The sequence below is a fragment of the Athene noctua genome, chromosome 6, assembly GCF_965140245.1.
Source record: "Athene noctua chromosome 6, bAthNoc1.hap1.1, whole genome shotgun sequence".
Taxonomy (NCBI): Eukaryota; Metazoa; Chordata; class Aves; order Strigiformes; family Strigidae; genus Athene; species Athene noctua.
Window position 1 is genome coordinate 48,702,157 of NC_134042.1, and position 27,317 is coordinate 48,729,473.

The 27,317-nt window shown below is 43.9% G+C and overlaps 1 protein-coding gene across 1 annotated transcript; it reads right to left on the reverse strand.

Moving 5' to 3' along the window:
• On the reverse strand, positions 1–11,722 carry MAPK1IP1L (mitogen-activated protein kinase 1 interacting protein 1 like). Its single transcript, XM_074908918.1, has 4 exons — positions 11,624–11,722; positions 4,447–4,474; positions 3,185–3,901; positions 1–2,722 (listed from the first exon to the last, which is right to left on the reverse strand). The coding sequence occupies exons 2-4, from the start codon at positions 4,468–4,470 to the stop codon at positions 2,711–2,713; spliced, it is 753 nt and encodes a 250-aa protein (XP_074765019.1). The 5' UTR covers positions 4,471–4,474; positions 11,624–11,722; the 3' UTR covers positions 1–2,710.
• Positions 11,723–27,317: the final 15,595 nt, after the last annotated feature.

Below are 27,317 nucleotides of genomic sequence, written 5' to 3' on the forward strand. Positions count from 1 at the left end.
GTCTTGAAAATACGTTTAATGTCTAATCTTATACAAAAGTGACAGCATTTTCAAAAAAATATCAAATCCTGTATTTATAGCTTCTCACTATCATACAGCAATATTTGTTTCATCTAAAGAAAATACAGCAGCAGGTGATAATCTATACTTTAAAGATGTGATTGCTTATATTTCATATTGTAAACAAATGCAGTATGTCAATCTCAAAGCACAAGTCAAAACGAACTTCTCAGCAATTTAACTCAAATGATGCATAGAAATGTACAAATTCCATTGCAAAAGCTTCAGGCCAGAAGTTGCTCACACTTGACATAACATGTGATAAAGTTACTACACGGTATATAGTGACAACTTGAGTTGATTTTTTTGTTTGTTTTTGCTTTTTTTTTTTTTTTTACACAATAGATTAACAGGTATACCCTTTTCACTGCTATGCAAAGAACTTTGCTCACAAAAACAAAGGGGTTATGAAACAGTTTTCATGACCTCAAGAAATACGAATATACATTGAAAAACATCCCATATATACTGAATATTAGCCTAAGTGTTCCAGTAATAAATCCTGCCTATTTCAGGAAGAACCTAGAAGTCTAGTTACTTTTACAAATCCCCTTTCCAAAAATCATTACTTGCTACGCTTGCTTTATCCTTTCCTACCTCTTTCCATTCCCTGCAAAGTCACCCGGCCAGTGCAATTTCAAACTGGAGTGCTGCTACCGTATGATCCACTCATTTGGAATAAATGTTTTTTCGTTACATCGATTTGTAATCTAAGGCTGCAGGTATCAAAAAAGCACTTGAGCAAATGTAGTCAGTGTTCTTCTACGTTAATTTTTAGTTAGTCTTGCCAAGATCTAAGCCAAGCCTGTTGGGGGGGGGGGGGGGGCAGCTGGGGCTTAAGGTTAGCAAAGGCTTGCACTTCTGGTTCCTATTCCTAGAATTACAGATGCTAGGTTTTAAGCTGAAATGTCAAGTATTTATGTTCAGCTCCAGTATTGTCTTCCTAAAACAAAAAATACACATACCTTTGCTATTAGTTCTCATGACATTAGATTGTTTTAAAACAGTCACAGCTAAGCTGACCGCCGTCTTCTGCAAAAACATTGCAGGGTTTTGCCGTAAAGACTAAGACTACTAACAAGCATCACCACCAGGTCACCCCATTTGTTCTTAAGAAGTCCATCACATGCATGCAGGAAGCCACGATAAGGTACTGGAAGAGAATGAACTCGTTTTCACAGTTCCATGACACAAAGACTCCCTAATGAGCTACCATGTTAAGCAAAATTTGTTCCTAGTTCTACCTACAGAGGCTAAGTTAGGATATCCCCAGCAGGGGATGAAACAAACAGTCCATGGTCAAAGTTTAGGCTATGAAGTACCATGAAGAGTGCCAGAACTCCTCACTGACACGTGGCTGTGTGTCTTGGTAACGCTGAACTAGCATTGCAGCAAACCCCTTGCATGCTCTTTGCACAGATATGGCAAGAATATGAAAACTGACTGCAGCGTCCCTTCAGAGGGGGCGTGGGGACAGCTACACAGCAGTGCACAGGCTTCCAAACATTCAATTACTTCCAAATTACACTTACTCAGTGAGGTATGCAGACACCCAGCTGAGAACAGAGGACTACTCTCCGTCACAACATTCAGCAGAGCCTCAACGAGACCTCCTCATTCTCAACTGTGGCAATAAGGATCTCTGTGGCCGATAGAACTAAACGCCATGCCAAAAACTGCCGGGAAGGGAATTGTCCAGTTGTTTTTTGTTTTTGTTTTTTTTTATCTTTTAAGCTCAAGTTCAATTTCCAGGGACTCTGAAACAGCCTGCCAAGTTTACACAACCCAGCAGCAAAGCCAAATTTTAAATGACTAGAACCCAGGTTAGAAATAGGGAAGTACCTTACCTAAGTGGGAATCAGTTTCTCTTTACATAGACCAAGCCAAACTTCGAACCACCACAGAATGAGAACTGGCAAAATGATGTCCTCATTTGCATGCATAAAACTCACATTTGTTGATTCAAAGTTAACTGCACATCCAGGTTATTTAATTTGCACATAAATGCCTGTTTGTGAACACGAACAGTGTGCTGACAAGTCAGACCAAGCATTTCAAATGCGTGTCTTCTCTTCCGTAGTCCCAGACTGAGCAATTGTTTTGAGTATATACAAAATGCTGAGAAAACCTTCAAGTTCACATGCTCTGTCTCTTTAGTTTGAATTACTGTAGCATGTTCAAAAATTAGATTTCTTGACAAAAATCTTGAAACACCTTTTATTGACATTTTAGAACAACCTGAAAATAGACAAAATATGACTATCCATCCATTCAGTGACCAGCACAAGGCTGGCAACAAGACTTAAAGCATTCATGGAAATTTAAGAATTAACTTTTTTTAAGTCCTTGGGCCTGATTCTTTATAATCCTTTCTTGGCAACTCCCATTTTTTCCAAGGAATATTTGCCAACATAAGAACCACAGATGTTAGTTTTATTTCCGCTCTTTGTAATTCATTTTATTAAACCAAACAATTAGGCCAGCATATGAGCAAGGTAAATTTTTGCAAACTGCTCCTTCATACCTCAAATGCGTATACAAGAGGCAAGTATTCTTCATAGCCCCACACATTACTGAAACAAAAACTGTAAAAATCTCTAAGTAGTGGATGAAGGTGGAAAGCTACAGTATTTTGTTGCCCAGAATGTATTCAACGGTAAGGCTGCAAGAGACAATAATTCATAGTCAATACAGGCTTTTCACAAAGCAGGTCATTCACAGTTACAAAAGTTCTTAATTAAAACAAATTCATCCTTATAAGTTGTTATTCCCTCCCTCTGTGCCCTAGAAGCAGTCGCTCTGGATTAGAGAGAATTAAAGTTATCTTCTCTCTCAGAAATTATTACAAGGCTTTCCCCCCTTTTTGGCCTTTTAGAGGAGGCTTTCCAAGTCGCAGAAGACCTCCGCCATGTGATGCTTAGACACACTCTGACTCAATATCATTTTACCACCCTAGTAGATTTAGTTTAGCTTTTAAGAAGTTGGGTGTTGTTCCACTGACTACAGAAATGAGACAGATGTCATGAAATTCCTTACCTGCACTAACAGGTCTTACACTACTCAATTTCCACACTTAAAAATGTTAACATTTTAGAGTAATTCAGGACCAAAATCGAATACTCACATGGGGACCACCAGGCATTGACGGAGCACCAGCAGGACCAGATGGCACTTGAAAAGGATTAGGGGGCGTAGGATAGAGTCCTGGAGCTGGATATGATCCTGCGGGTGGAGGAAATGGACCTGGCGGTGAAGGTCCCCACGTTCCAGGTGGGACCGTACCCCATGGTACTGTTGGCGCAGCCCCTGGAGTCTGGGTAGGAGCGGAATATGGCCCTGGGGGTGGATATGGCATGCTAGGTGCAGGATACTGCCCTCCCATTGTTGGTCCCCATGCTCCAGAGGGCATGGATCCCCATGGCCCAACGGGAGCAGGAGGTGCAGCTGGCTCTGTTGGACCACCATAAGGTCTTGGAAGCTCTGGAAAGGGCATATTTGGTGGAGGATATTGCCCTGGTGGGACAGGACCTGGCACAGTTGGGGGTGGATATGGACCACCAGGAGGAGGGCAAGAGGGTCCAGTAGGAGGAGGAGGAAATGGAGCAGGCGGTCCCGGGGGCATTGAAGGATACATTCCCGTTGGCGGAGGTCCGAATGGCACGCTGGAAGCGGACGTATTGGGTGGCAGTCCGGCTGGCGCCGCGGGGGGAGCGCTTGGGTTGTTCCACGGGTTCGAAGCTGCTGGCCAACCCTGCGGTGGCTGGCCAGGCTGTTGACCAGGTTTTGTGCTGCTCACTTTGGAGGTTTTAGCAGGCGACTGATCTGGTAAAGCATCTGCCAACTAAAAGATAAAGCAGCAGTGAGAATGTAAAATGCCTACTGGACTCACGAGTTGCAGACATTCACCCACTACGTGTATACGTTTCAGTTGCCAAAATGGGAGGAGAAGAGCTCTTTGTTGCTGCACAGAGGTGATTACGTTCATTTTTGTGCAGCTTCTATCATTAAGGTAGAAGAGGCATTCTGACATGCTGCGGTTAGAAAACCCGAGATAAAAGGCGACCTACCACACATAGCAATAAGCAATTTCAGCGCAAATCTGAAAAGAAAAGATTTTTTCATTGATTTCCATTATGGCTATTCTGACACTATTAAAGCACAACTCCTTTGTTAATGTCACAGCGGAAGAGAACCCACAAGGCACCTCGCAGCTTCATGTTTAGTCCACAGGCTGCTACATCTGCCCAGAAGGAAAACAACACAACTGCAACACAGAGGAAATCGCCTCTCTGCTGTCAGCTCCCCTTCTTCTCAGGAAAGTATGTCAACTTTTAGAATGAAGTAACACAACTGGCTGATCTTCAGGAAAGAAAAACTGTTACTTACCGAAAAATCATCAGTTCCAGACATTTTGCTGAAAAGTAAGGTAAGATAAAGTGAAATTTGTTGAAAATAAAAGTATTTCAAGCAAGAGTTCATGAGACAAACTCTACCTTTGTCTCATTCAAACCACAGTGTTGAACTGGCAGCGCCTCTTAGCAATGGCTTTAATGACTCTAGCCCATACAGGTATCTGCTACCCAAATACTTTCCTCTTGATAAAGTTCTCATTAAAATGAAAGTCTTCAGCTTCTACCTGTCTTACCTCAGAGAGGACCAACGCATAATGTAAATGGGTCACATTACACTAAAAAAATATTCCAAGTATTCATACCGAGCAGGCAACCTACCCAGACAGTGATGCCTGTAAAGTATTCAGGGTCTTTTCTAAACTGGGACTCAGAAAAGGTATGGCAGGCTGCTTGCAAGTGGAGTTAATGCATCTAAACCAAATTATGATTAAATCCCCACACAGATCTTACTGTCAGAAATAAAAGAACTATAGTTTGTTGATGCTTTACCTTCCAATGTGGGCATGGCAAAGGTGGCATTAATGCATTACCTAGCTTCTGACCCCTCAATGTTTCCATTGAAAATGGGGACCAACGAGTGACGTGCTTTTCATGAAGGCAACTACTGCACTTAAGAGCTTTCCAGAGCTTCAGCACAATGCACGCTGACTGGCTTTGTCAATCTTTATTAGCCATACAAAAAGGCAGTGGAAGGCACATTCAGTTTGACTAACTGACAACAAATACTGACTAGCAGTGAAGAACTGTTAAAAACATGACCAAGAGCAGGTGAAATAGCTGGACACACCCCAGTGCAGCCAGAAGGTTTTAGGGCAGAGTGCAGGAGATCAAGAGAAACATAGGAGGAGGAAAAATGCAAAGTATTAAGTCCAGAGTATAAATACAACTGCCAGCCTGACCCCCCACAAAACAACCAATCCTTGGTTTTCCTTGTTGATGGTGAAGACCTGACTTTTAACACAGAGACTGGTCTCAGCGACAGAGGTTTGTACAGGCAGCCTATGACAAACAGGTTTATAAACTCCTTTAGATTACAAATTACATAACACAAATAATGAGCATATAAACTAGAGTCTTCTCAGAAAGTGTATCATAAGTTTATGACTATCTACACAATTTCCTAACCTTAGGACAGTGCTGGATCAGAACAAGGGACCAATTAACTCTGCATCCTGTTTTATCTTCAATGGCCAGTAAGGAAGAACAAGAACAGAGACAATGCCCACCCCAATACTTCAAGGATTTCAAGCTCAGAGAATTCCTAAGTTGAAGGCAATTTTCAAAGAAATAACAACCCTCGAGTAATTTCTTTTCCACATCTACTCTCCCCACTTGTACCTAAAACATCCACTGGCAAGGAACTCCACAGCACTGCTATTTGTTACACAAAAAAGGTACCTTCTTTTTTGTTCTAAACCTGGATTTTACTAATTTCAATTGCTGCTCCTTCATTCTTGCAGCCAAGGAAATCGGTAAGTCTATTCTTACCCACCCTGCCCATGCTGATCATTATTCTACAGATTTTTATCATTTTGTTTAAATTGTTCTCTCTCCAGGCTGAGCTCGAGCTTATTCCATTGACCCTTGTGCAGCAGTTATTCCATACCTGTGATTGTTCTCACTGCCTCTCTTTGAGGCTTTTCCAATTTTTTTTTGTATCTTTTGAGATGAATGACAAGAGCAAACCACACAGAATTCAAGATGTGGGATAACCATTGATTTATACAGTTTCATAATTATGTTCTGGTTTGTCTTCTATTTCCTTCCTAATACTTCTTAATGTTTCATCTGCTTTTTGATCACTATGGAACTGACACTTCTGTGGCAATATTCCATTCCTCAGTGTTAAGGGTCAGCCCATCATTTTATATATGAAATTATATGCACCACTCTACATTTATCTACTCTGAATTACATGAGATTTATTGACATTGAATTATATCTGCCATTTTATTACCTAATCCTTACTTTCCTGAATGGCTTCATATCAACAAGACACTGCTCATCTCATTTCCCAAGTTATTTATGACCACACCAAGCAACCCAGACCCCTGTGGAAACACAGTGAACTTCTCAAGTTACACCTAATAATTTAAAGAAACCCTTTAAGAAATACCTAACAATTTAAACAAACCTTTTAAGAAATATGTATCTACAAAGTTAGTACCCTGGTGGAAATCAGTGCCTAATTGCATGAATCTAAAGGTTTGTTAAAGCTCCAACATTAGCTTGTAACAGCAGTAGTTCTTCAGGTAAGTATGAATATCTGAATCTTTGTATCGATGAGGTACACTGTGTTCAGATCAATGACTACTTGTTTAAAGATGAGAAACCAACTGAACTACATCAGGAAAATGGTTTGGTTTCTGCTCCTGTTAACAGCTCAGCTATTCGAGAGACATCTATCAGAAAAAGCTCCATTTCTCTTCAGCATATACCTCTTATGTTAAAAGAGTTCGTTAGTTTTTACAGTGAACCGTGCTCAATAATAATTAGAAGTTGATATGTGCTTTTTAGTGGCACTGAGTTCAATTTACCAGTACAGAGAAGCTATTTAATATAACCCACAAAACATAAGAGATCAATCCTTAATATAGAGACAAGTACAAAAATAACTTTTCACATAAGCACCTCCCCCCACCCCACCAAAACAACAGGTTAACAAAAAGCCACACCAAAACAGGCCAAGAGAATCATCCTTTCTTTAGGCAGATGGAGAGATGGAATAAGATTAATTGAAAAACAGAACTACAAGTGATTGAAAAAAAGCTCACAGAAGATGTCAGAACATATGCTGCAGGGGAAAGGAGGAAGAGAGGAAACAGACCTAAAGGAGAACTCAGAAGAAAATCCCATGATTTGTCACTAAAGTGACAGAGAGTAGTAAATTCAAGTCAAAGCATTGGATGAGTAGAGTTGAAACAGGCCTGCTTACAAAATATCAACAAATATCTCCAATATTGGTCAGCAGGTAATTTCCAAGTATTTCTGTGCCATGAAAATTAAGGAAACAATTCTGCTGCATGACTTATGAAAAAAAAAAAGTGTTGTTAAGCACAGCTTATAATGAGAGTTAGTGGCTTTTTTACTTTGGCAAGCAGACAAGAGCAACATTTGTTGGCAACATTTAGCATAACTGAGTCAATGCCAAGCATGTCAAGGATCCTCTTGCAGACAGGATGGCCTACTTCAGGGACGTTTTTTAAACATACATTTAATCTGGGTACTGCCACCTTCATTTAATGAAAAAGAAACCAAAATTACCGTTAGACACGTTCAGACAACATATGAACTAATCTATACTTAAACCTAGAATCTATATTCCATTCAAGTCGTTTGACACTAGCACAAAGAATTTCAATCAAAACCTTACAGAAATGCCAATTACATTTGTAAGAGTATTGCCCAAGGCATTCACACACTCACAAATTGACCTCAGCGACACTGTCAGACAGAAGACCTCTGAGTAGCTCCACTTTCAAGTCCCCACTGGTCACACGTGGGCTCAAGGTTTTAGAAAAATGTACTGAATGGTGTCTTCAACTAGATTTTTAGTCAGTAGAGTTAACAAATGGACTCTCATTTTGTCTTGAAGATTTTCTAGAAGAGCACTGCACAAGCACTGATATGAGCAGAGAAAAGCTGATTCATGTCATAGACGTCCGTTCTGCCACATTTAAACTCTACTTCAAATTATTCTTTCCGGGGGAGAGGGGGGGGGAAAAGAGAAATAGTGAGTGGAAGAAGGAGGATTTGAGAGTTTTGAGAGTTTAAGTAATTTGGCAGGGAGTAGAAAGACTACAAGAACTGGCAGCATTCAAACTGAAGTCTTGCTTGCATCCACTGTGCTGCAAGATAAGATTTCCTTTGTTTTCTGAAGGCCACCGCCCCTGGACACATCCCCTGCTTTCCAGAAGCACTGAGCCTGCCAGCTCCTGATCGGCTGGTCAGGGCACCACTTCTCAGCCACCTCTGAGAACACACATGGCCAGAAGGGCCAAACTAAAGTGAAGGAAAGCGAGAGGTGACTGGTGTCTGCAAAAAAATGCATCTAGGAGCAGAATCTCTCTCATCTTTTATGCTGAAGAGAAGGCTCATGAAAGATTGTCACTGCACCTACCCAGAAACCATGCACCCCAAAATCTTGGAATGCAATCCAAGCCCTCCTGGATACCCACGAGGTGAAAATTAACAGCAGGTAAGAGAGACAAGCGAACCTCCCGGGCTCCATGCTGCAGAAATGTTGGGAAGCCCCACTCCGATACGGCATTGGCAGGCCAGCTCTACCAACAGCGCTCAAGCCCAACTGGTGATTTTCAGAGAGGTCTGTGAAAACCCCCCTGTTTCTGGAAGCGTAGTGCTACATGTGGCATACTAAATCCATCCTACTAAATAGCTTCCACAATAAAACAGCTCCCCAGCGTTTTTTAAGCTCTAAACCCTCTCTGGTTACATCCAGCCCAACTGAAACTGATGGATGTAGTAGCATTTTTTCCCCATCCTCTTGCCATTCCTGGCTTTTCTCTCTCCATCATCAGCCCTTAGGGACCCTCATTAGAAAGAGCTGTCCAAAACACTTTATCTTTCTTTTACTAAAGCTATCCAAAACTAAGCATCAACTGCCTTCATTTTTAAAATTTTTTTTTGAGTTGCATGACATTTTTCGAACACTTGATGTGCCAGATTTAGTTCCTGTCTCCAAGATCATCTCTCAAACACAGAAAAATGCTTTCTAGATGCAACAGGCTCTGCTGCATTTCCACTGGGTGGCATGGCTCGATCAGCAAAGAGGTTCTTTTGTCACTGTAACATGACTAATACCTACCAGCATAACCTCATCTACAACAAGATTTCTGCCCACATAAGTAAAACTACCCAACATAGCTATACAGATAAAATGGAAGAGAGACCAAATCTTTGACAGCTTCTAAATGTTTTCGAAAATATGCAAATTTCTGCAGCTTCTACCTTCAGGCATTAAGCATCAACATTTTACAGCTGGCCTTTCCCTATCTTTAATGCCCTCTCGGCAGCTGCACTGATGCGCTGACATACTGTGCAATCGCTTAGTCTGACCTGCGTGTTTATTCCTTGGAAGAATAAAGACAGTTGGTAAACAGACAGAAAAAAAAAACCCAACAGTTGCATCAGAAGTAGCTACATAAGATTTGGTGATCTTACTGCCCCATCCCATGTCTGTTTTAACTGACGAAGAGGACTGAAGTTGGATTTTTAGTTTTCAGCTTTTCAGGACAGATCTAATTAAGATCGACAACCAAAACCTTGCATTTGCTACAAATTATCAACTACCAGAAAACATAATTCTTCAAAACAGAGGTCTTACCAGTTTCTAAGACCTCTTATATAAAGCCATAAGGAATTGTAATCTGTTCCAGTTTTCCACCCATGGCAGGCCACTGAGTTTCACAGCTGATTCCCCACTAAGACCAGATCTAATCACTTCAGATGGTCACCACATCACAAGCAGATGGCTCCAAACCCAGCAGACGTGTATCACTTCTGAGGTGACTTGTTTGTGTGCCAGCTGCGCTACAAAACCGGTGGAGAACAGCAGGTCTCCACTGCCAAAGATTACTCCTGTCCACACCATCCCATCCTGTGACTCTTGCAAAAGATACGTTAGTGCAGCAGCTCAGAATAATTAAAACAAATCTTCCACAGCTGCCTCTAAACTTTGAGAACTATGGAGCCCACTCTCATCCTGTTATACTCAGTTCTAAAAGAGTGCGTTATTTCTTATTCATAGCTTTAGCTTCTGATTATCAATTCCTCAGAAGTCTTCCTGAACTGCTGTAAAAGCCATTTAAAAAATACTTATGTTCTCCTCTTACTGAAGCTGTATACTCTGGAATTATCAGTTTAGTTATTTTTATTTGTTTTGGATGAAATAAACAATACTGACCCTGAGTGTAAGTGATTATTAGATATCTTCACCGCAGGGTTTTTGGTATGTCATGCCCCCTCTCCCCCCAGTAAAATATCAAAACTCTGCACTGTATTCCTGTTCTAGCCTCAACAGTTGCAAACAAAACCATGTACCTTTCTGCTCCTTAACAGAGGCTCTTTTCCAGGATAACTGCTTCTCAGGATACAATCTCACTGCATGGATACAGCTGGCATCTTTCACATCTTGATCTGGCACTGTTAAAACGTACTTACATGAACTCAAGCTTCAAGAATATCAAGAGTGCTTTCTAGGACTGACTCGATATTTACCACAAATTTCTGCATCACTCACTGGCCTCCACAGGTCCTGGGAAGGGTAGTTTCAGGGTGTGTCAGTTTTGTTTAAAAAAAATATCTACCTTTGTTCTTACATCCACTGACAATAAAGTTGAATGGCATCAAATCAACGCTGTTTTCCACAGAATTCACCTAGGAACAAGTTGTCTCTCAGAGATGAAACCTGTCAGATCAGTAGTTCTCTCTCCAGGCAATGTGCCCTTTCATACCACACAGGGCTCGCTTTCCCAGCAAGTCAGGTACCTTAAGTATATTAACATTTGATAAAATGAATCAACTTCTCACAAACCGTGAGAAATTGCCTGAGGCCTTCTCTAGCGAAGAACCTGTGAGTTGAACAGCCACTTATATGCGATCCACATTCATTTACATAGTCATCTATAGATTACAACCACAAAGCATAAATACAAGCCGACAATATATTTTACCCAGCAGCCACCACCGTTACACAGAGCAAACCAGGATCCGCTACAAAGGAGCCTCCTCTGCCGTGCAGACATCAGCAAAGCCAGCCCCACCTAACCGAAAGCGGCAGCAGCCATTAGGCCGCCACCGGCACCTCGACGCGGTCCGCCCTCCCCAAGCGGCGGGTCTCCGGGCGGGGGAGGCTGCCTCCTGCCACTCCCTCACGGCCAGCACCCCCGGTACCACCCCTCCGCAGCTCGCCGGGGCTGCGAGAGGCGGCGGCGCCTCGCCCGGTGTGTGGGACTGAGCCGCGACGGGGGGCGGGGGGGAAGAGGGGAAGAGCCAGCTGCGGCCCGGCGGCCCCCGGGGGCGGTGTGGGATGGCACCCCCTCCCCTTCCCCCGGCCCGGGCAGGGCACGGCAGGCGCTCCCTCCCGCTGGCTAACGGGCGGCAGGGCCGCCGCTGGGCCCGGCGGCGGGTACCTGGGCGGGCGGGAGGCGCGGAGCGGAGCGCGGCGCAGGCCCGGAGCGAGGCAGCAGGCGGCGGCCCGCAGCACCACCGCCACCCCGACGCCCAGGCGGAAGCGGAACTGACGTCACACCGACCACGCCCACCGGAAGGTCACGGGCTTGACTCCGCCCACACCCCACCCCACCCCACACACCCCCCTCGGGACCACGTGACAGCGCCCCCTCCCCAACAGCCCCGCGCGGCCTCGCGGTCACGTGGCGCCTTCCCGCCACTCCCCAGCCTGCCGCGCGCAGGCTGAGGCGATCCGCACCGCCCCCCCCCCCCGGCCACGGCGGAACGGGAGGGGGATCCGCGGGGGATCCGCGGGGGATCCGCGGGGGAACGGGAGGGGGATCCCCAGCCCCGGCGCTGCAGGACTGCGCAGCACCCTTCCGCCCACCGCCCACCACCGGGTGTTTTTCAGCGGCGGGATCTGCAGCCCTTCGCCGTCTCGGCTGGCGGGTTCCCCCTCAGCTAGCACAAAACTCCACCGAACTGTCCTTAAAAACATCCCATTTTCACATTTCGGCCCCGAAGGATGGGCGGCGCACCTGAGAACTTGGCATGTTTCCTGATAAAAACGTAAAGACCTCTCCCTGCGTACCCCCATACCCTCGTGGTAAGGAGGACTAAATATATAGCATCGTTTTCCTGCCCTGCCCCTCTGAGCTATGACACTAATCCTGCAAGCGTCTGCAATCACAGATAATTCCGTTAAACTCAGCAGAAACGCGGGCGCAGGCGATGCCAAGCACATGCCAACAGTTGTATCCCATGCGCCGGTGCCCTTCCCCTTGCAAGCGGGCATCTATTTACATTTTTCAAGGTCATTATTGGGTCGCTTCTAAACCAACAGGGAAAAATCACCAGCAGGAGCAAACCCCAGGCAATCCGGTAGCTGCAACAAGCATGAAACTGCAATGTTTTTACTGATTTATTTGCCTAAATCATTACAACCAAAACGAAAAGGGTATTCGCTACAGACCCAGTCCCATGATGGCGTGATGACTCGGTTAATCTGCTCCCTCCGAATTTAATTAAACACCGTGAAAAATTTAGACTGACTTCACAGTTCTTCTGCAATTGCCTTTCCGAGCGTGGCAATCACTGGGGGTTTGTGTAGAAACAGCAATTTTGGCGCAGCCTCGTTGGGACAAGAGTGAAATCAGCCTTCCCCCCAGCTGTGTGCCGGGCGCAGCGTTCAGCTCACCTTCGCTCTTCCACGCTGGAAAGGCCTCGCCGTGGGTGATTGCTGCCCGTGGTGACAGCAGGAGTCCCCAGAGCGTGGTGTTTCGTCCTGAGCAATCTGGTAGTTAGAAACCTTAATTAACGAGCAAACATGCGGCGGTGATGATGTCTCACTTCAAATATCAAACTGGGATTGCGATAACACTTTTAATCAATAACTACCAGCCAACCTCGCCAACCTTGACGTTAGGATTGCCCGATATGTAATAAATTCACCCCCCTTTCTGCAGAAGCAGAAAGGATGATGAATTTCTGTACAAATATTTATTTGTACACACAGCTTTCCCCTCCGTCAGGCAAATGTAGCTATCTGTGTGTATGTATATGCCGAACGTTGTAAAAAGAGCTGCAGGCGTGACTTTACATAATTGTTGTGCAGTTGATCCATCTCAGTGCCAGGAATAGGACTTGGGGGGGGGGGACTAACACCGAGCCCTGGCCACATCCTACTGGGAGACGTTACTTTGCACTCTAAATTATGTAATGGAAAAAAAGTTGGGTTGAAATTGCAAAATTAGAGCCTGTGTGCAGCTCCTAAGGAACACAATGGAAGCTGTGTGAAAGAAATTTGGCTCCCAGTTTGTAAGAGGCATTATTTTCCATGCCTCCATTGTAGGACCTGCTATGGTATTATTTAAATTATTCAGCAAGGCTGCTTGGTATAATAATGTAAGGGCAGTTCATTATTACAAGTCCAGGTTGCAGGGCCTGTGCTGTTGCCTCTATGTTACAAGTATGGATCGCTTTGTTTTTTCTTCAGCATCACATAAATATTTGTGTTGGAAAGAACCTTTGGTCTAACCTCGGGCTCAAAACAGGGCTAGCTTCAAACCTTGTCTGCTTGAGTTTTGAGTGTCTCCAAAGACAGAGATTGCACAACCTCTCTGGAGGTTCAGTGTCATTCCTAAATACTGCTTCTGTGAATACTACCGTTACTCCTCACGTCTTGTCAGACTTTCCCTGGCTGTGACTTGTGACTGTTGCTGCTTGTCCTTTTGCTGTGTACCTCTGCGAAGCATCTGCCTGCTCTGTAACCCCACTCTGGGTGGCTGGAGACTGCAGTGAGATCCTTCCTCCACTCTCTCTCTCCTGGCTCAAAAATATAATTTCCAAAGCTTCTCTTCATATGCTGTATGCTCTGCCCCCCCCAACCATGCCAGTGGCCCCCTCTGAACTCCCTCCAGTTTGTCAACATCTCTCTTGTCTTTCAGTGGCAAAATTGGGTATAATTGCCTGCCTTAGCCTTTATTTTGGGGTAAAAGACCAACAGACAATACTTAAATTGTCTGATTTAGTACTTTTCAGGGACAATACCACAGATCTTGAAATGTGACAAGCATCACAGTCAGGAAACTTTATCGCACCCAGAGGGCTGTGCATGCCACAAACAATTAAATTCAGAGGAACAATAACAGTATCTTTTTTGTACCTCCTGCTTTTACATCAGCTAGTCAGAAGGAAGAACTGAGACACAGTGGAGGCATCCCTTTTCTATCCAACCAGAAAATAAAAGGATTCCTGGTTGTTTGGTTTTTGGTTTTTTTGTTTTTTAAACAAGTTTTAAATTATGGAAAGTAACATCAGCTATAGTTAGGGAAATGCCAGTGTCTGATGATGGACTAGAACAGTGAGATATAAGATATTAAGCTTCAGTTACAGTGTTGATTCTTGCTGGGCGATGTCACTCGGCTTTTATATTCATGCCTCACTGTGCACTGTGAACATCATGCGCTCTGAAGAATTAGCTGAGCCACCCTGAAGCTAGATTTTAAAGGATACCAGATGGTATGTTCAATGCATGTGGTAAGCTTTTATATGCTTTTCCCCTATGGCCAATCACTGACTGATCATTTCTTTCAAAACCCTCATAAAATAAATCACTTTGAAAATGACACTGTCTCTAGTTAATAAGTGCTCTTTCTTAAAGCAGAGGCTTGTTGCCATGAAGATAAAATCATAAAACTGGTTCAAAGTGCATCGGGATGGCAAATGCACCCTATTGAGGAGATGAGATAAACTGGATTGAACTGGAAAGGAAGCACTGCTGTCTGCTTGTTGTGAAATTACGAGCAGGTGAACTGTCATTAAAGACACTTCGACAGTCACTTGGGTACTAACACACGGATCTTCTGTGACAAGGAGTGAATTTTCTGTGTACATTTTCTTTCCACAGTGGTGGATATGTAGAGCCTTGATCACATGTCAAGATACTGTGTGAGTTTGTTTTCAGATTTTGGAGCTAGTGATTATGTCTGGCAGCAGAAGACAGAGCTCTCTTCACTTTTTCTTGTTCTTCAGTGAATAAGAAGTAGAAAATTCCTCTCTGTGTGACACCAATGAAACCCACCTCATCATCTGTCCTCTCAGAGAGGCGCCTGCCTTCTCCCCATCCCCACAGAGGGTTCCCCCGAGGGATCCAAACCTTTATCAGTCCCCTTTCTGTCCTCCCCTTCGCTCTTCCCCCGCGTGCCCAATCCCAAACTGTGGTGCCTGGTGCGGTGTTGCAATCCTCACAGCCTCTCAATGAGTTTTGTGAATTTGCCGTTTGGCTTTCAGCCACGGCTCCGACAGGCAGATGATAATAGGAAATGATGGCCCTTCGTTCTCTGAAGGATCGTTTTAAAGTGCTCACTGCTGTGGAGACAAGCTGGAAAATTTCTTTTTCCAAAAGCTTGAAAAGCAAATGAAAGGACCCTTTATTTTATTTCGCTCTAATTTTGCAGTTGTGAATGAAGGTCTTTTTTTTGGAGAGGGAGAAAGAGGTGAGGAGTAGCTGGTTTGCAGAGGCTTTGGCCTGGCAATGAGGGCAGAGTTGATTTTCCTCGTGGCCCAGATTCTCTAATGGCTGTAAACACACAGAGGCACACGCACACATCCCTGGTGGAGAAACTTAAGAATAGTCACAGTGCAACAGACCAAAGGTCTGGCTGGCCTCGAGTCCCGCATGACTGTGGGCAACCCCAGATCCTTAGAAAAAGGAGAAAGACAAGAAATGTGGAATGATCCTCCCCTCACCAAGCCTCTGAGCCCCTGGCAAGTGGCAGTCTGGGGTTACACCTGCCTCACCAGCCACTGGGGACCCACTGAAAGCAAGGCCAGCACTGTATGGCAGCATCATCCGTGCCAGGGGGTGCCTGCTGGTTATCTCTGCCGTCGTGTGAGCAGCTCCCAGCAGGAGCAATGTGCCCGGATCACTAAATCTCAAACGCTGTTTTTCATCACTTCCCGATGCCGCCATGTGTGGCTGTATCTTTGTGTCTTGTTTTCTCTTTCTGCGCAAAGGAGTTGGGATCTGTTTGTTCATCAAGAGATGCTTCCGTGCTCGGGCACTTCTCCCTGCAAACCCGCCGAGGGCCTTTGAGATCTCCAGTTTTGCACAGCCACTGACATATGCATTTCTATATGTGAAATTAATTGTTCAATAGCAAGTTGCTCATGTCTCTACTTCAGATGTATATTGATGGTGTAGCCATACTACGAAGGTCAATGATCTGCTGATTGGTGCCAAAGAACACATTTACAGTCAAATGGCTTGTAGTAATTCAGGGAATGATGCACGTAAAGATCATTTGAGCTCGTGAAGGATCTGTAAGTCACCGATATGACAGATGTGCTACTGAAGGACGTGTGGTGAATTATTGACGTGAGTATTCAGTATAAAACACTGTGTGGAAAGTGCTACTTCCATAGCTGAGCCAGGGCTGTGTGGCAGCGTGGGCTGAGGTACTTTTTCTGCTTGCATGAGGTTTGGTGGAGAGCCTGACCCCAGGGACTCTTGTTTTACTCACACATCTGGGAGGTTCATAGCAGCTGAGCAGAAGCTGGCCATCTGACCCAAAATCCTCTCGAAGAAGTCCGAGTCGATGCTCACCTGTGAATTTCATTAGTTCTAGGAGTCTCTTGGAGGGGAGGTATTTTGCCCCAACATTTCTATGCTGAGCTGGGACAAACATTTACCAGGTACCAGGTGCAGCTGAGGGAGTTTACTCCATTCCAGGACTAAGGTTTTGTATTTTACCTTTACCCTCCCTGCTCCAGGCACGGACTTGGTGACTGCAATTGCCTTGTCAGTTTGGGGCTACCCCATTAAAAGAGCACAAATTTCCTCCACTGCAACTTTAATACAGTAACATCTTGTCACATCAGCTAATAGTCATTTAATGCTCTGAGAAAATCTGTGGGAATAACACCCATGTCATTCCTCCTCCTTCTCTTCAGCTTTCAGGCCCTGATTCAGCAAATAGCTTAAGTGCCATGCTGAAGCGGTGCCTTTTAGTTGCTAATGCCATGCAAAAATGCCCTGAGAATAAAGCAGTGTTCATGACCACTGTTAAGAATCCGCTTCCTTCTTTGGGTCTTATTTTTCCATCAGCCTGCTGGAAGAGTACAGCCGGAAAAACAGATTAGCTCAGGAAAGACTTCTCAACTAATAAACATACCACAAATACACTTCTTAGTCATATTTTGGGTCAAATGGATTTGTCAAGTCAGTAGTCACCCAAGTATGAAGGATTCCTATAAATAAATGAGACTTAAATATTTTTGATATCTGTCTGACAGAGCTCCTTTAAGGTGTAAATGGAGCTGGAATTAACCAAAGTCAGGATCATTTCAAGCAAGCGTCATTAAAAAAAAACCCCAACCATTTGAACTTTTTAACCTTGGGGTTGTTTCCAGCCATATCCCTAGCAATGATAATAAATTCAGAAGATTCCGTGAAAATCACTATTCTTTGGACTCTTGAGGCATTTAGCATAATGTTCTCAGTTCCTCTTCTCTCTTATGAAAACAGGAAGAAATTACGCAGGGTAGTAGCTGTTTAAATACTAGAAAGTCTCCCTGGGGAGAATTACAGACATTTCAGTGATAAATTGTAAGTGAGATAACGGAAGGTTTGGAATGAGCCTGATCCAAAGTTTATTTCAAAGCTTCCTTATTAATTTCAGGGCTTTTTGTAAGAGGTTTGAGATGAGAAAGTCTCAGCCCACCTGCGTTTGGGTGACAGGTTTGTCTTGGTGCAGGTTTACCCTGGGCAGTTCCCATTGAAGCGGGGCAAAAAAATATTAATCCAGCACTGGATTTTTTTTACGGAAATCCTACATCCGAACTTCATCCCAAGGCTTCCCAGCAGCCAGGCTGCTCTTCTCCCCACCAGACCAGAGTCTTACAGCTCCAGGCTGTATGAGTGAGCATTATTTTTTATCTTGGTTCTCCCTGCCTGAGGGCAAGCGCTACTCCTCCCTGGAAATGTTTGCAATATTGTCTGAAGAAACAAGATTTCAAATCCCCACTGTAAGCTCTTTCTCCCCTGCCAGGGGTGAATGAATTCTAATTAATTAGCAGAAATACTCCTCTTATACAGCCATTTAGAAAGAAAAGGAACTGACTATTGTGATAAAGTACATTGCAAAACATGCTGGGCTTCACTCTCACAATATCACAGGGATCTGAGGACATAATTGCCTTGTTATTTCGTGATCCCCAGGGCTGTGCTGGAGGCAGTTTAGCAGAATGGGCATTTAAAAACTGCCTCCAGCAAACTCCGCTCCCCGCTGCTGCTGCTGCCTGCTTTCCCAGGTCTCCCGTTGCCTTGGCTCAGCTTGGCAGGAGCTCCTTCTCCTCCTCCTCCGGGAAATTCCCGTCTTTTGACTCCCCATCCCACGGCTGCTGCCCTGGACTTGGTTAGTACCGCTGCTGCAGAGCCCACTCCCCTCCACCACCTCTCCTATATTCATTTTTTTTTTTTTCCTGTTTTATGCTTAGACTTGAAATTCTTTGGGACACGGAGCATCTCCTTGTTTTAGTTTTGAGTTTAGCAGTATCGACTTACTGTTGCAATACAAATAATGAACACAAATAACACTTTCTCGGTAATACTTCAGCCCAGCGTCACAGGGTCGAGGCTGGTTGGTGACCTGAGAAAACCAGTCTCGTTCTGGACCATGTCAGACTCCTTCCTCGGCGCTACTTTAGCTAAACACGCTCTGGGAAAACAACAAGATATGCTGCCAAAATAGCAGAAGGAACCAACTCCCCAAACAGGAGGCCTTCCCCTTGCTCCACTATTTGAACCGCAGGTTTAATGAAGTAACAGGAGGTAAAACCAACAAGCATGATGTTATTTAAACTTATGAATAGCTCCTAATCACACAAATTGTTCCTAAAGAACAAGTAGGTAGCAAGGATTGCAGGATCAGACTCCAAAACGATTATGCTGAAGTGCAGTAAAAATGAATGGACTCTTTCCTTTCCCTTGCAGCAAAGATTAAATAGCCAGCACTGTAGTTAGGTCTGATACTCCTAGAAATTACGTTTCTTTTTGACAAAGTATATGTTACGTGCCTGCTAAAATGTATTTTCATCATTAAAAATGAACTGTAATTGGCAGATGAATCAAGTCTACGTTTGTGGAGATTTACTCTCATTCACTGACTGATTTACAGTGAGTTGTTTGCAATGAATCTCCCTACTGTTAGAAATTAAGACATGCTATCATATTTAGACTGTAAAAACACCATCATACAGCCATTTAGTGCTGCATTCAAAATAATACAGTAATGCTTTTTTTGACTACGAGATGAGTAAAGCCCCCACTGCTGAGCTGGGCTGGCCACTGTCTGAGCTACTCTTCCTTGAGCCTTCACTTGTGGCCCCTGTTGGGGATGGCTTGTCTAGGTGGACTTTGGCCCAGCCTGGCATGGCTATTCACATGTTCTGCTTTTATATAAAACTAGATAAGTTAGTGTGAAGGTCTTGTATTAGAGTACAAACACGATGAAGCCAAAGCTGGCAGAGGCAGTGAAAGAAAGAATTTTGGATGCTTGTGATGGTACTCCAGCCAACGTGAGATGGAGGGGGGTGTACATCTTTTTGTTTTACTTCCCACCACGGTGCATTTCAGGTTCAGGTGGTTAAGCCACACTTGGGATTTCAGCTGCTACAATATTACATTTTATTTGCTAATGCCATATGTTATTTGTGTGATCACAAATGTGCCATTTTTAGCTCATAAAGCGTTGAATGAATTTATTTGGAATAATTTCTACCCTAATGTGGCCAAACATTTGACAGACATGGTTCCAAAATGTGCTTCTGGGAGTGCTATTTGATTACAGCATGTGGGTATCAAAGCAGTCAGGAGTACAGTCTGGGGGTAGAAGGCCAGGAGATTAAAGAACAGGGGCACAACGCTTGGCTTGGGAAGCCCTTGGAAAGAGGTGACTCCAGATCCCCAGTTTCCCTGCCTCCCTCTTCCTTCCCTTTAGTTCTTCTCCATCCTCTCCCTTCCCTTCCCCCTCAATAATCCTGTCTGCCTGGAATCACAATAAAGGAGCACACCAGATAAAGCAAGGGATTATTTACTTGCGCTTTTGCTATTAAATGAAGCACAGTATCAAAGGATTCAGCACATCCCCCTGGCTCATGTGAAAGAAAGGATCCTTTTATTCCTTGGCTAGTCTTTATCTAGCCAAGAATCTGCTGCCCACTCAGGTAATTTGTACCAACAGATCTCGTACCTGTGGTAGCAGAAGATCCTGTCAGCAGGGAATACCCAGCAGAAACCGAGCGCTGCTCACACATGAGAAAGGCTGTCTGGGAAGGGATGAGAGCTGATTTTTTTTTTTTTTTTGACTCACTTGTAGGAGAGGACAACTTGGGAAGAGGCATTTGCTCAAACAGGGAATGTTTTCTTTTTTGACTTATCTTAATAAATGCGTGTGTTCTTAGTGAATCAACAAAGGGCAAGTGCCTCATCTGGCTGGCGTACTCAAACTCACACCCTCCCACTCAGTGTCACCTTTGCATATATCTTCCCCAATAAAATGTTCTCCTATTTCCCCTTCACATTTGCCCTCTCTTTGGGCACGGGACCAAGATTCCTTGTGTACAAGGATACCAGAGCCAGCAGCATCACACCAAGATATAATTTGGCTCTGAGACTATAAAAATGACAGGATGTCCCCCTCGCCAATCCTGTGTTACCTTGGCAGCAGCAAGATCTCAGGCATCTTCTAGTCTCGTGCCAGCATTTTTGCTGTAAAGAGACGGACAATAAAAGTCTTCAGCTTGCCCTCAGCCTCCAGCTTGCCAGGTCAAAGATCTCCTGAAAAATTAAGGATTTTCTGGGGAGGCTGAAGATCACACAGAGATATTACTTGCCAAAACCACCAGGGTGGAGACTTCCCATTCCTCCTGATGTGAGGTCATAGCCAGCCACACGGAGAAAAGTCTCTGTTGCACCCTGGTACTGGGTTCATCTGTCACCCCAAATTCTCCTTTCTTGCTGCACTTCCCCACTCAGGTTATCCCTCGGGCTGATGGTACTCTTTGCCAGTGTGAAGCGTTAGTTGCCTCTAAGGTGCTGATAAATCAATAAAGTTTTGGGGGCTGTTCATTTCTAATGTGCTAAAACCACCAGAAAAATATCCACAAAGCTGAAATTATCTAATTTTGCAACTGTGCTGGTGGAGAAAAACACCCTGTCAGATTTAGTAGAGCTATTCCCTTCTCTCCCAGTATTTTCTAGAGACCTTTATTCCTTCCCCTAAGTTGAAGGACGTGAAGTTTCGGATGGCTCTGAAAAAGTTGTATAACAACACAGCCAGTGCTCAGATTGATTTTTCTTGACTAAATTTGCTTGATCTTTTTTTTGGGGGGGGCTTTGGATATCAATTAAAAGAACACTACTCTTTTGTCTTGTGTGTTGCTCCCCTACAAAATAATGAACTGTTTAATACACTAGAGGCAATTTCAAATTATCTAGTTTAATGAGGAAGGTTGTGACGGAAGATTTATTACCCTTTCTGATCTGCTAATGTATTTTCCCAACCATCCCAGCAGAACCAATCACCGTATTTTCATTATACACTCTATTTTCAGGGGTTCATTAGTTGTAGACTAAAAATAACAGCGAAGGTCTCAGTCTGAGAGCTAATCCAATTTTTTTTAATTGGAAACAAAATTTGATTAGACAACTTTCTAATCATAACAGCATCAAGCATCAAGGCCTTTACTGAGTGTTTTGTCCAAATTGAAACTTCATGTGACTACACATAAAGACCTGACCTAGAAATACAATCACATAACTGCTACGAAGGACAATTCCAGCCTTTTTCTTAAACAAAGAAACCCACATTGGCACAAGCAATGGACTGTAGTCTGTTCCAATTGATGCGCGTTAACAAAAAAAGGTCTGGCGATGAACCCGTTCAACTGAGTCAAACTCAAGAGATACTCTGAGATAGTGACTGAATATGAGACTTAAGAAGTAACTAAGATATTTTTTCGCTCCTAAAAATGAAAAATAAGGAGAATAAGATGGAAGAGCTCCAGCTGGCCAACAGGGCCTCCTACCTCAAAGCTGGATTCCAGTCTTTCTTAAGTTGGTACTTTCCAGCAATGTCTTTGTGCTGTTGGATTGCAGTACATGACATGAGCCCGCTGGTTTTCCTGCGGCATCATTTTGATATGCAGGAGCCACGAGCATAATGAGGAAGGCAGGGAGACAAACAGTTCTGGATTTTGCAGGGCATGCCCTTTGAAAAAAGGCATCGCTACCATGTGGGAATGTGGAGATGTGCTGCCCTGTGAGGCTGTCATCCTCATATCTCTGCACTGGTGGGGTGAAGAGGGACCTGTGTTCACAAGGGCCAGCTTTAGCAGGGGGACACTAGCTTTGGCCCTCTACAGTGGCCGGACAGCCTTAATGGGCTAATGAGCCTGCTATGACTTTTAATTATGCTGTGGCCACCATGGGAGCTGTGCTCTCTGATCCAGGTGTCCCTCTGACCGGTCCCAAACACATGCCGTTTGAGGGATTCTCCCCAGCAATACCATAACGAGAGGACCCCCAAGAGGACATCCTTGGGGCACTTGGCAGACTTTTCTAACCCTGCCAGGATCCCCGCAGGAAGGTGTTTGTAATGACCTGCCTGCGGGGAGGCTGGGCTGAGGACACGGTTTGGCCAGCTAACGCATCACTCTGACACCCAGGGGATTTTTAAAATGGATGTAGGGAAGAGGGAAGTTATTGCAACTCACGTCAGCCCCAGGCTATAGATTTTAGATGCATAAATTATATATTTACATTCAAAACTCTATTATTCATAGAGTTGAGTAAACAAATATTGATTTTTACACTGTAGCGCTGATGAGTATTTCTAATGATGCAGACAGAGGCTCTTCTTCCATCCTTGGTAACTCTGACCTCATTGGTGCTTCCTGACAGTCGTATTTAACAAGGACGATCAAGTTTAAAACCAGTTAGCTGCTGCTGTGTGCAATGGAAATCAATGTGCATTTCTTTCTGAATGGACAACTTCTCCACCCACACCACGTCACGTGTGACTCGTCCGACGGCTGTTTTAGATGCTGAACCAGACAGATGCAGACTGAAAGCAAGCAAGGAAAGGATGGCATGAAACAATCTTAGCTCTCCCACCTTAGGGGAAGAGGCAAAGAGATACTGGCTGTGTGAATACAGCAGAAGAAGTAAGCTTCAGTGCATTAAAAAAGTGATACTGCTGCAGAGCTCCCATTAAACCTTTTGAGAAAGGTCCTACTATCAGCGTGTGAGCCTGTGTCAAGATTTCTCTCTATTAAATATTTCTCTCTATTAAATGTATGATACTACCACGCACATTTAGGGGTGGCAGAAGAAATCCTTTAACTGCGTTTTCCAGTAGTCCGTTATTTCAGAGGTTAACCAAAATCACTTACTTCATAGCTAACTTTGCTATATTGAATGAATGTACAAGTTCCTTATTGGATTTTTATTGCAGATAAAATTGACAGAGAAAATCACTAGGATATACTTAAAAATGGGAAGGAAATGTACGTTTACAATAAAAAGGTCTCTGAAGGTCTCTTGTTTCATAGGAAGGAAGCTGTCTTTATATTGCATGAACTATAAAAAATGATTAAAACTGAAGAGAGACAGGAAGCTGATAATTTGATTTATCATCTTAATGGCTATGATTCATGAATAAATAATATAATGGTTTATGTCTCTCTTGTAAAAGAAGTAGAGAAGAGCAATTTGTCTAATAAATGACTTCAAAAATTACAGCTGAGTCTTGTTTGCCACATTTGTTCTATTTAAAAAGAATGAGCGAGTATCTTATTTCTTATTACTTACTAGGACATTTGTTGTATTATTTATAAGAGTCAAAAACCTTAACTAAAAGCCACTCATCTCTGACCACAGTCTCCCATTAGCTTTAAATTCAGGAAAGAGAAAGGGATTGATCACTAGATCAATAAATCTAACCTTAGAGCTGACTAAAAGCTTCCTTTAACCTCCTTCCTCCAGCATCCTTTTTCAAAATTAAAGTATCCCCCTTTTTAATTATTTAAGAGCATGTCAATTTAACAGTAAGGCCATGTATGACTGCATCATACAAGGATTTCTTCTTTATATTGGAAACACACCAGCATCTTTAAAAGGAAAGCATTTAAATTATGATCAGTTATTTTTTTTAAGTTGGATACGCTACTATAGATACACATACCCTGTTCCAAATGTGCCCTGGATTTCATCAAGACAAGTGCTGAGAATAGGAAAATCGAGAAGAAATGTGTACTCCCAATTATCGAACACACAAACTACCCCAAATCCATCAATGATTCTGATGGAGCTGAAGTCGCTCTGTATTGACAGCACTGGGCCAACAACCAACATTACTATAGAGCTGCACAAAGTCACTTCAGGCAAAAGCAAACTCCAGAGAACATCATTAACTGAGAGAGTGTTTAATTTTTTTTAAGCCATCCTGTAAAAATACCCTGTCTATGTAGTTTGCCCACCATGCATCATGAGCCTGACCTTTTTTCTCCCCCTTATATCAGAATAATTTATCAAAAGCAGATCTTTTTTCTTACCAGAAGCTGTTCACACTGATTAAATACGCCGTGTTTCTATTGTCCTCCTATGGAACTGCCTTCAAAACAATACAAACCACATCACATCCACACAACTCCTGATGCAAAGCTGGCTGGGTGCCCCAAAACAGGGGGGCTGTGGCCAGGGTCACCTCTGGATTATGCCCTCACTCAACCACTGACCTGCTGCGTGGTCCTGGCCACGTGTTTTTCCACACATCTCAGTACCTTTCCTTGTTTCACATTTAATCTTCTTCCTGAAGAATTTGGGATCTCTGTCTTGCAAGAGCTTGGCCTTAGAAAACGGAAGTTCTTACCCTCTTTCTAATTTTTTAGAGAGCTTCAACACTGAACTTCGAGGCTTGGTTATCTCTGAATCATACTTCAGATGCAAGGTGTTAATCACAGAATCATTTTGGTTGGAAAAGACCTTGAAGATCATCTAGTCCAACCACTAACCTAACACTGTCATAAAGTATAACTGGAGTGAGAGGCTCTGGTAAGACTGTTAATGACAGCAGCAGGAGAAAAACTTTAGGATGACAATTCTTGGCATATTGTTAAACCAGTTAATTTTTACAAGGCTTATTAAAAGAGGAAAAAGGGTACATGGATTTAAGCAAAATAGACCTTCTGAGCTCATGTTTCTGTATTGGGTTTGCGTGGCAAGGTTTTGGTAGCAGGGGGTTACAGGGGTGGCTTCTGTGAGAAGCTGCTAGAAGGTTCCCCTGTGTCTGACGGAGCCAAAGCCAGGTGGCTCCAAGATGGACCCAGCGCTGGCCAAGGCCGAGCCCATCAGTGACGGTGGTGGCGCCTCTGGGATAACGTATTTAAGAAGAGAAAAAGTCGCTGCACAACAGCAACGGCAGCCGGAGAGAGGAGTGAGAATATGTGAGAGCAGCAGCTCTGCGGACACCCAGGGCATGCAGGAGGAGGGCAGGAGGGGCTCCAGGCCCGGAGCAGAGGTTCCCTGCAGCCCTGGGGCAGCCCATGGGGAGGCAGCTGTGCCTGCACCCAGGGAGGCCACGGGGGAGCAGAACCCACCTGCAGCCCGGGGGGACCCCACGCCGGAGCGGGGGGATGTGACCCCCTGGGAAGCCCACGCTGGAGCAGGCTCCTGGCAGGAGCTGTGGCCCCGTGGAGAGAGGAGCCCACGCTGGGGCAGGTTTGCCGGCAGGACTTGTGACCCCACAGGGGACCCACGCTGGGGCAGGGGAGGGGTGCGAGGAGTCCTCCCCCTGAGGAGGAAGGAGCAGCAGAGAGAACGGGGATGAACTGACCACAGCCCCCATCGCCCGTCCCCCTGCACCACTCAGGGGGAGGAGACAGAGAAATCGGGAGTGAAGTTGGGCCTGGGAAGAAGGGAGGGGTGGGGGGAAGGTGTTTTAAGATCTGTGTTTATTTCTCATTATCCTTCTCTGATTTGATTGGTAATGAATTAAATTTGATTGGTAATGAATTAAATTAATTTTTCACCAAGCAGAATTTGTTTTGCCCATGATAGTAATTAGTGAATGATCTCTCCCTGTCCTTATCTCGACCCACAAGCCTTTTGTTATCTTTCCTCTCCCCTGTCCAGCTGAGGAGCGGAGTGATAGAGCAGCTTTGGTGGGCACCTGGCATCCAGCCAGGGTCAACCCACCAGAGTTTCATTAAAAAAAGTATACTTCATGAATGGATCTTTCTCTCCAGACGGCACATGTACACACAACTCACTGCCGTTAGGTACAAATGTCACACAGGTATAAATGATCTGGACAAATAAAAAGAAAAAAATTGGGTGAACTTCCACAAAAACCCATTCAGCAATATTTTCTACATATAATTTCTCTTAAATAAATGCAATTAACTGCCCCTCAGTCCAAAGGCACTATTTTTATGTGCTGCATCTTCTTCCCACAACTGCTATATTATATAGGTCTCCTAAAATTGGAGTGCTCAAGACATTTTTGGGGTAAGTGATGCATTGACAAAACAATGTAGGCTGCATACAGAACACTGAAAACATTGTGTTGGGGAACTATACCCCAAAAAGGTTCTTTCATGGCCTTTCATTTTGAAAGAACAAATCTTTGCTGATTTTGAAAGAGATGGTGGCCTTCGCTAACTTCCAAAGAAAGACAACTTTTGGTCAAAATCTACTTTTTGTGGTCTTGTGATAAAAATAATGCTAAACTCTAAAATTATGAGCTTTTTTCCCTAATTAAGAGTTTCTGAAAGAGAATTTTATTCCAGCAGACTGCAAGTATCTCTGACGCCAGTCTGTGAAGCCAAATTCTGAACCAGAGACTATTATTTCATTCTGCAGCCACACAAGTCACAGGCCACCATTCCACCATGACAGGCACAGCGTAAAAGAGCCAAGCAAAGATGATCCCTGCTGCTCGCTCACTTTGTATTTGGTAAATGGCAGTGACAGATAGAGGGAAAAATAGATTTACTAGTATGAAGCTGTCCTTGATAAAATACAGTTTATGCAAAATACAGCTGAATGGAAGCAGCACAAGGATTTAAAGATTACAGGAAAAAAAGGGTAAT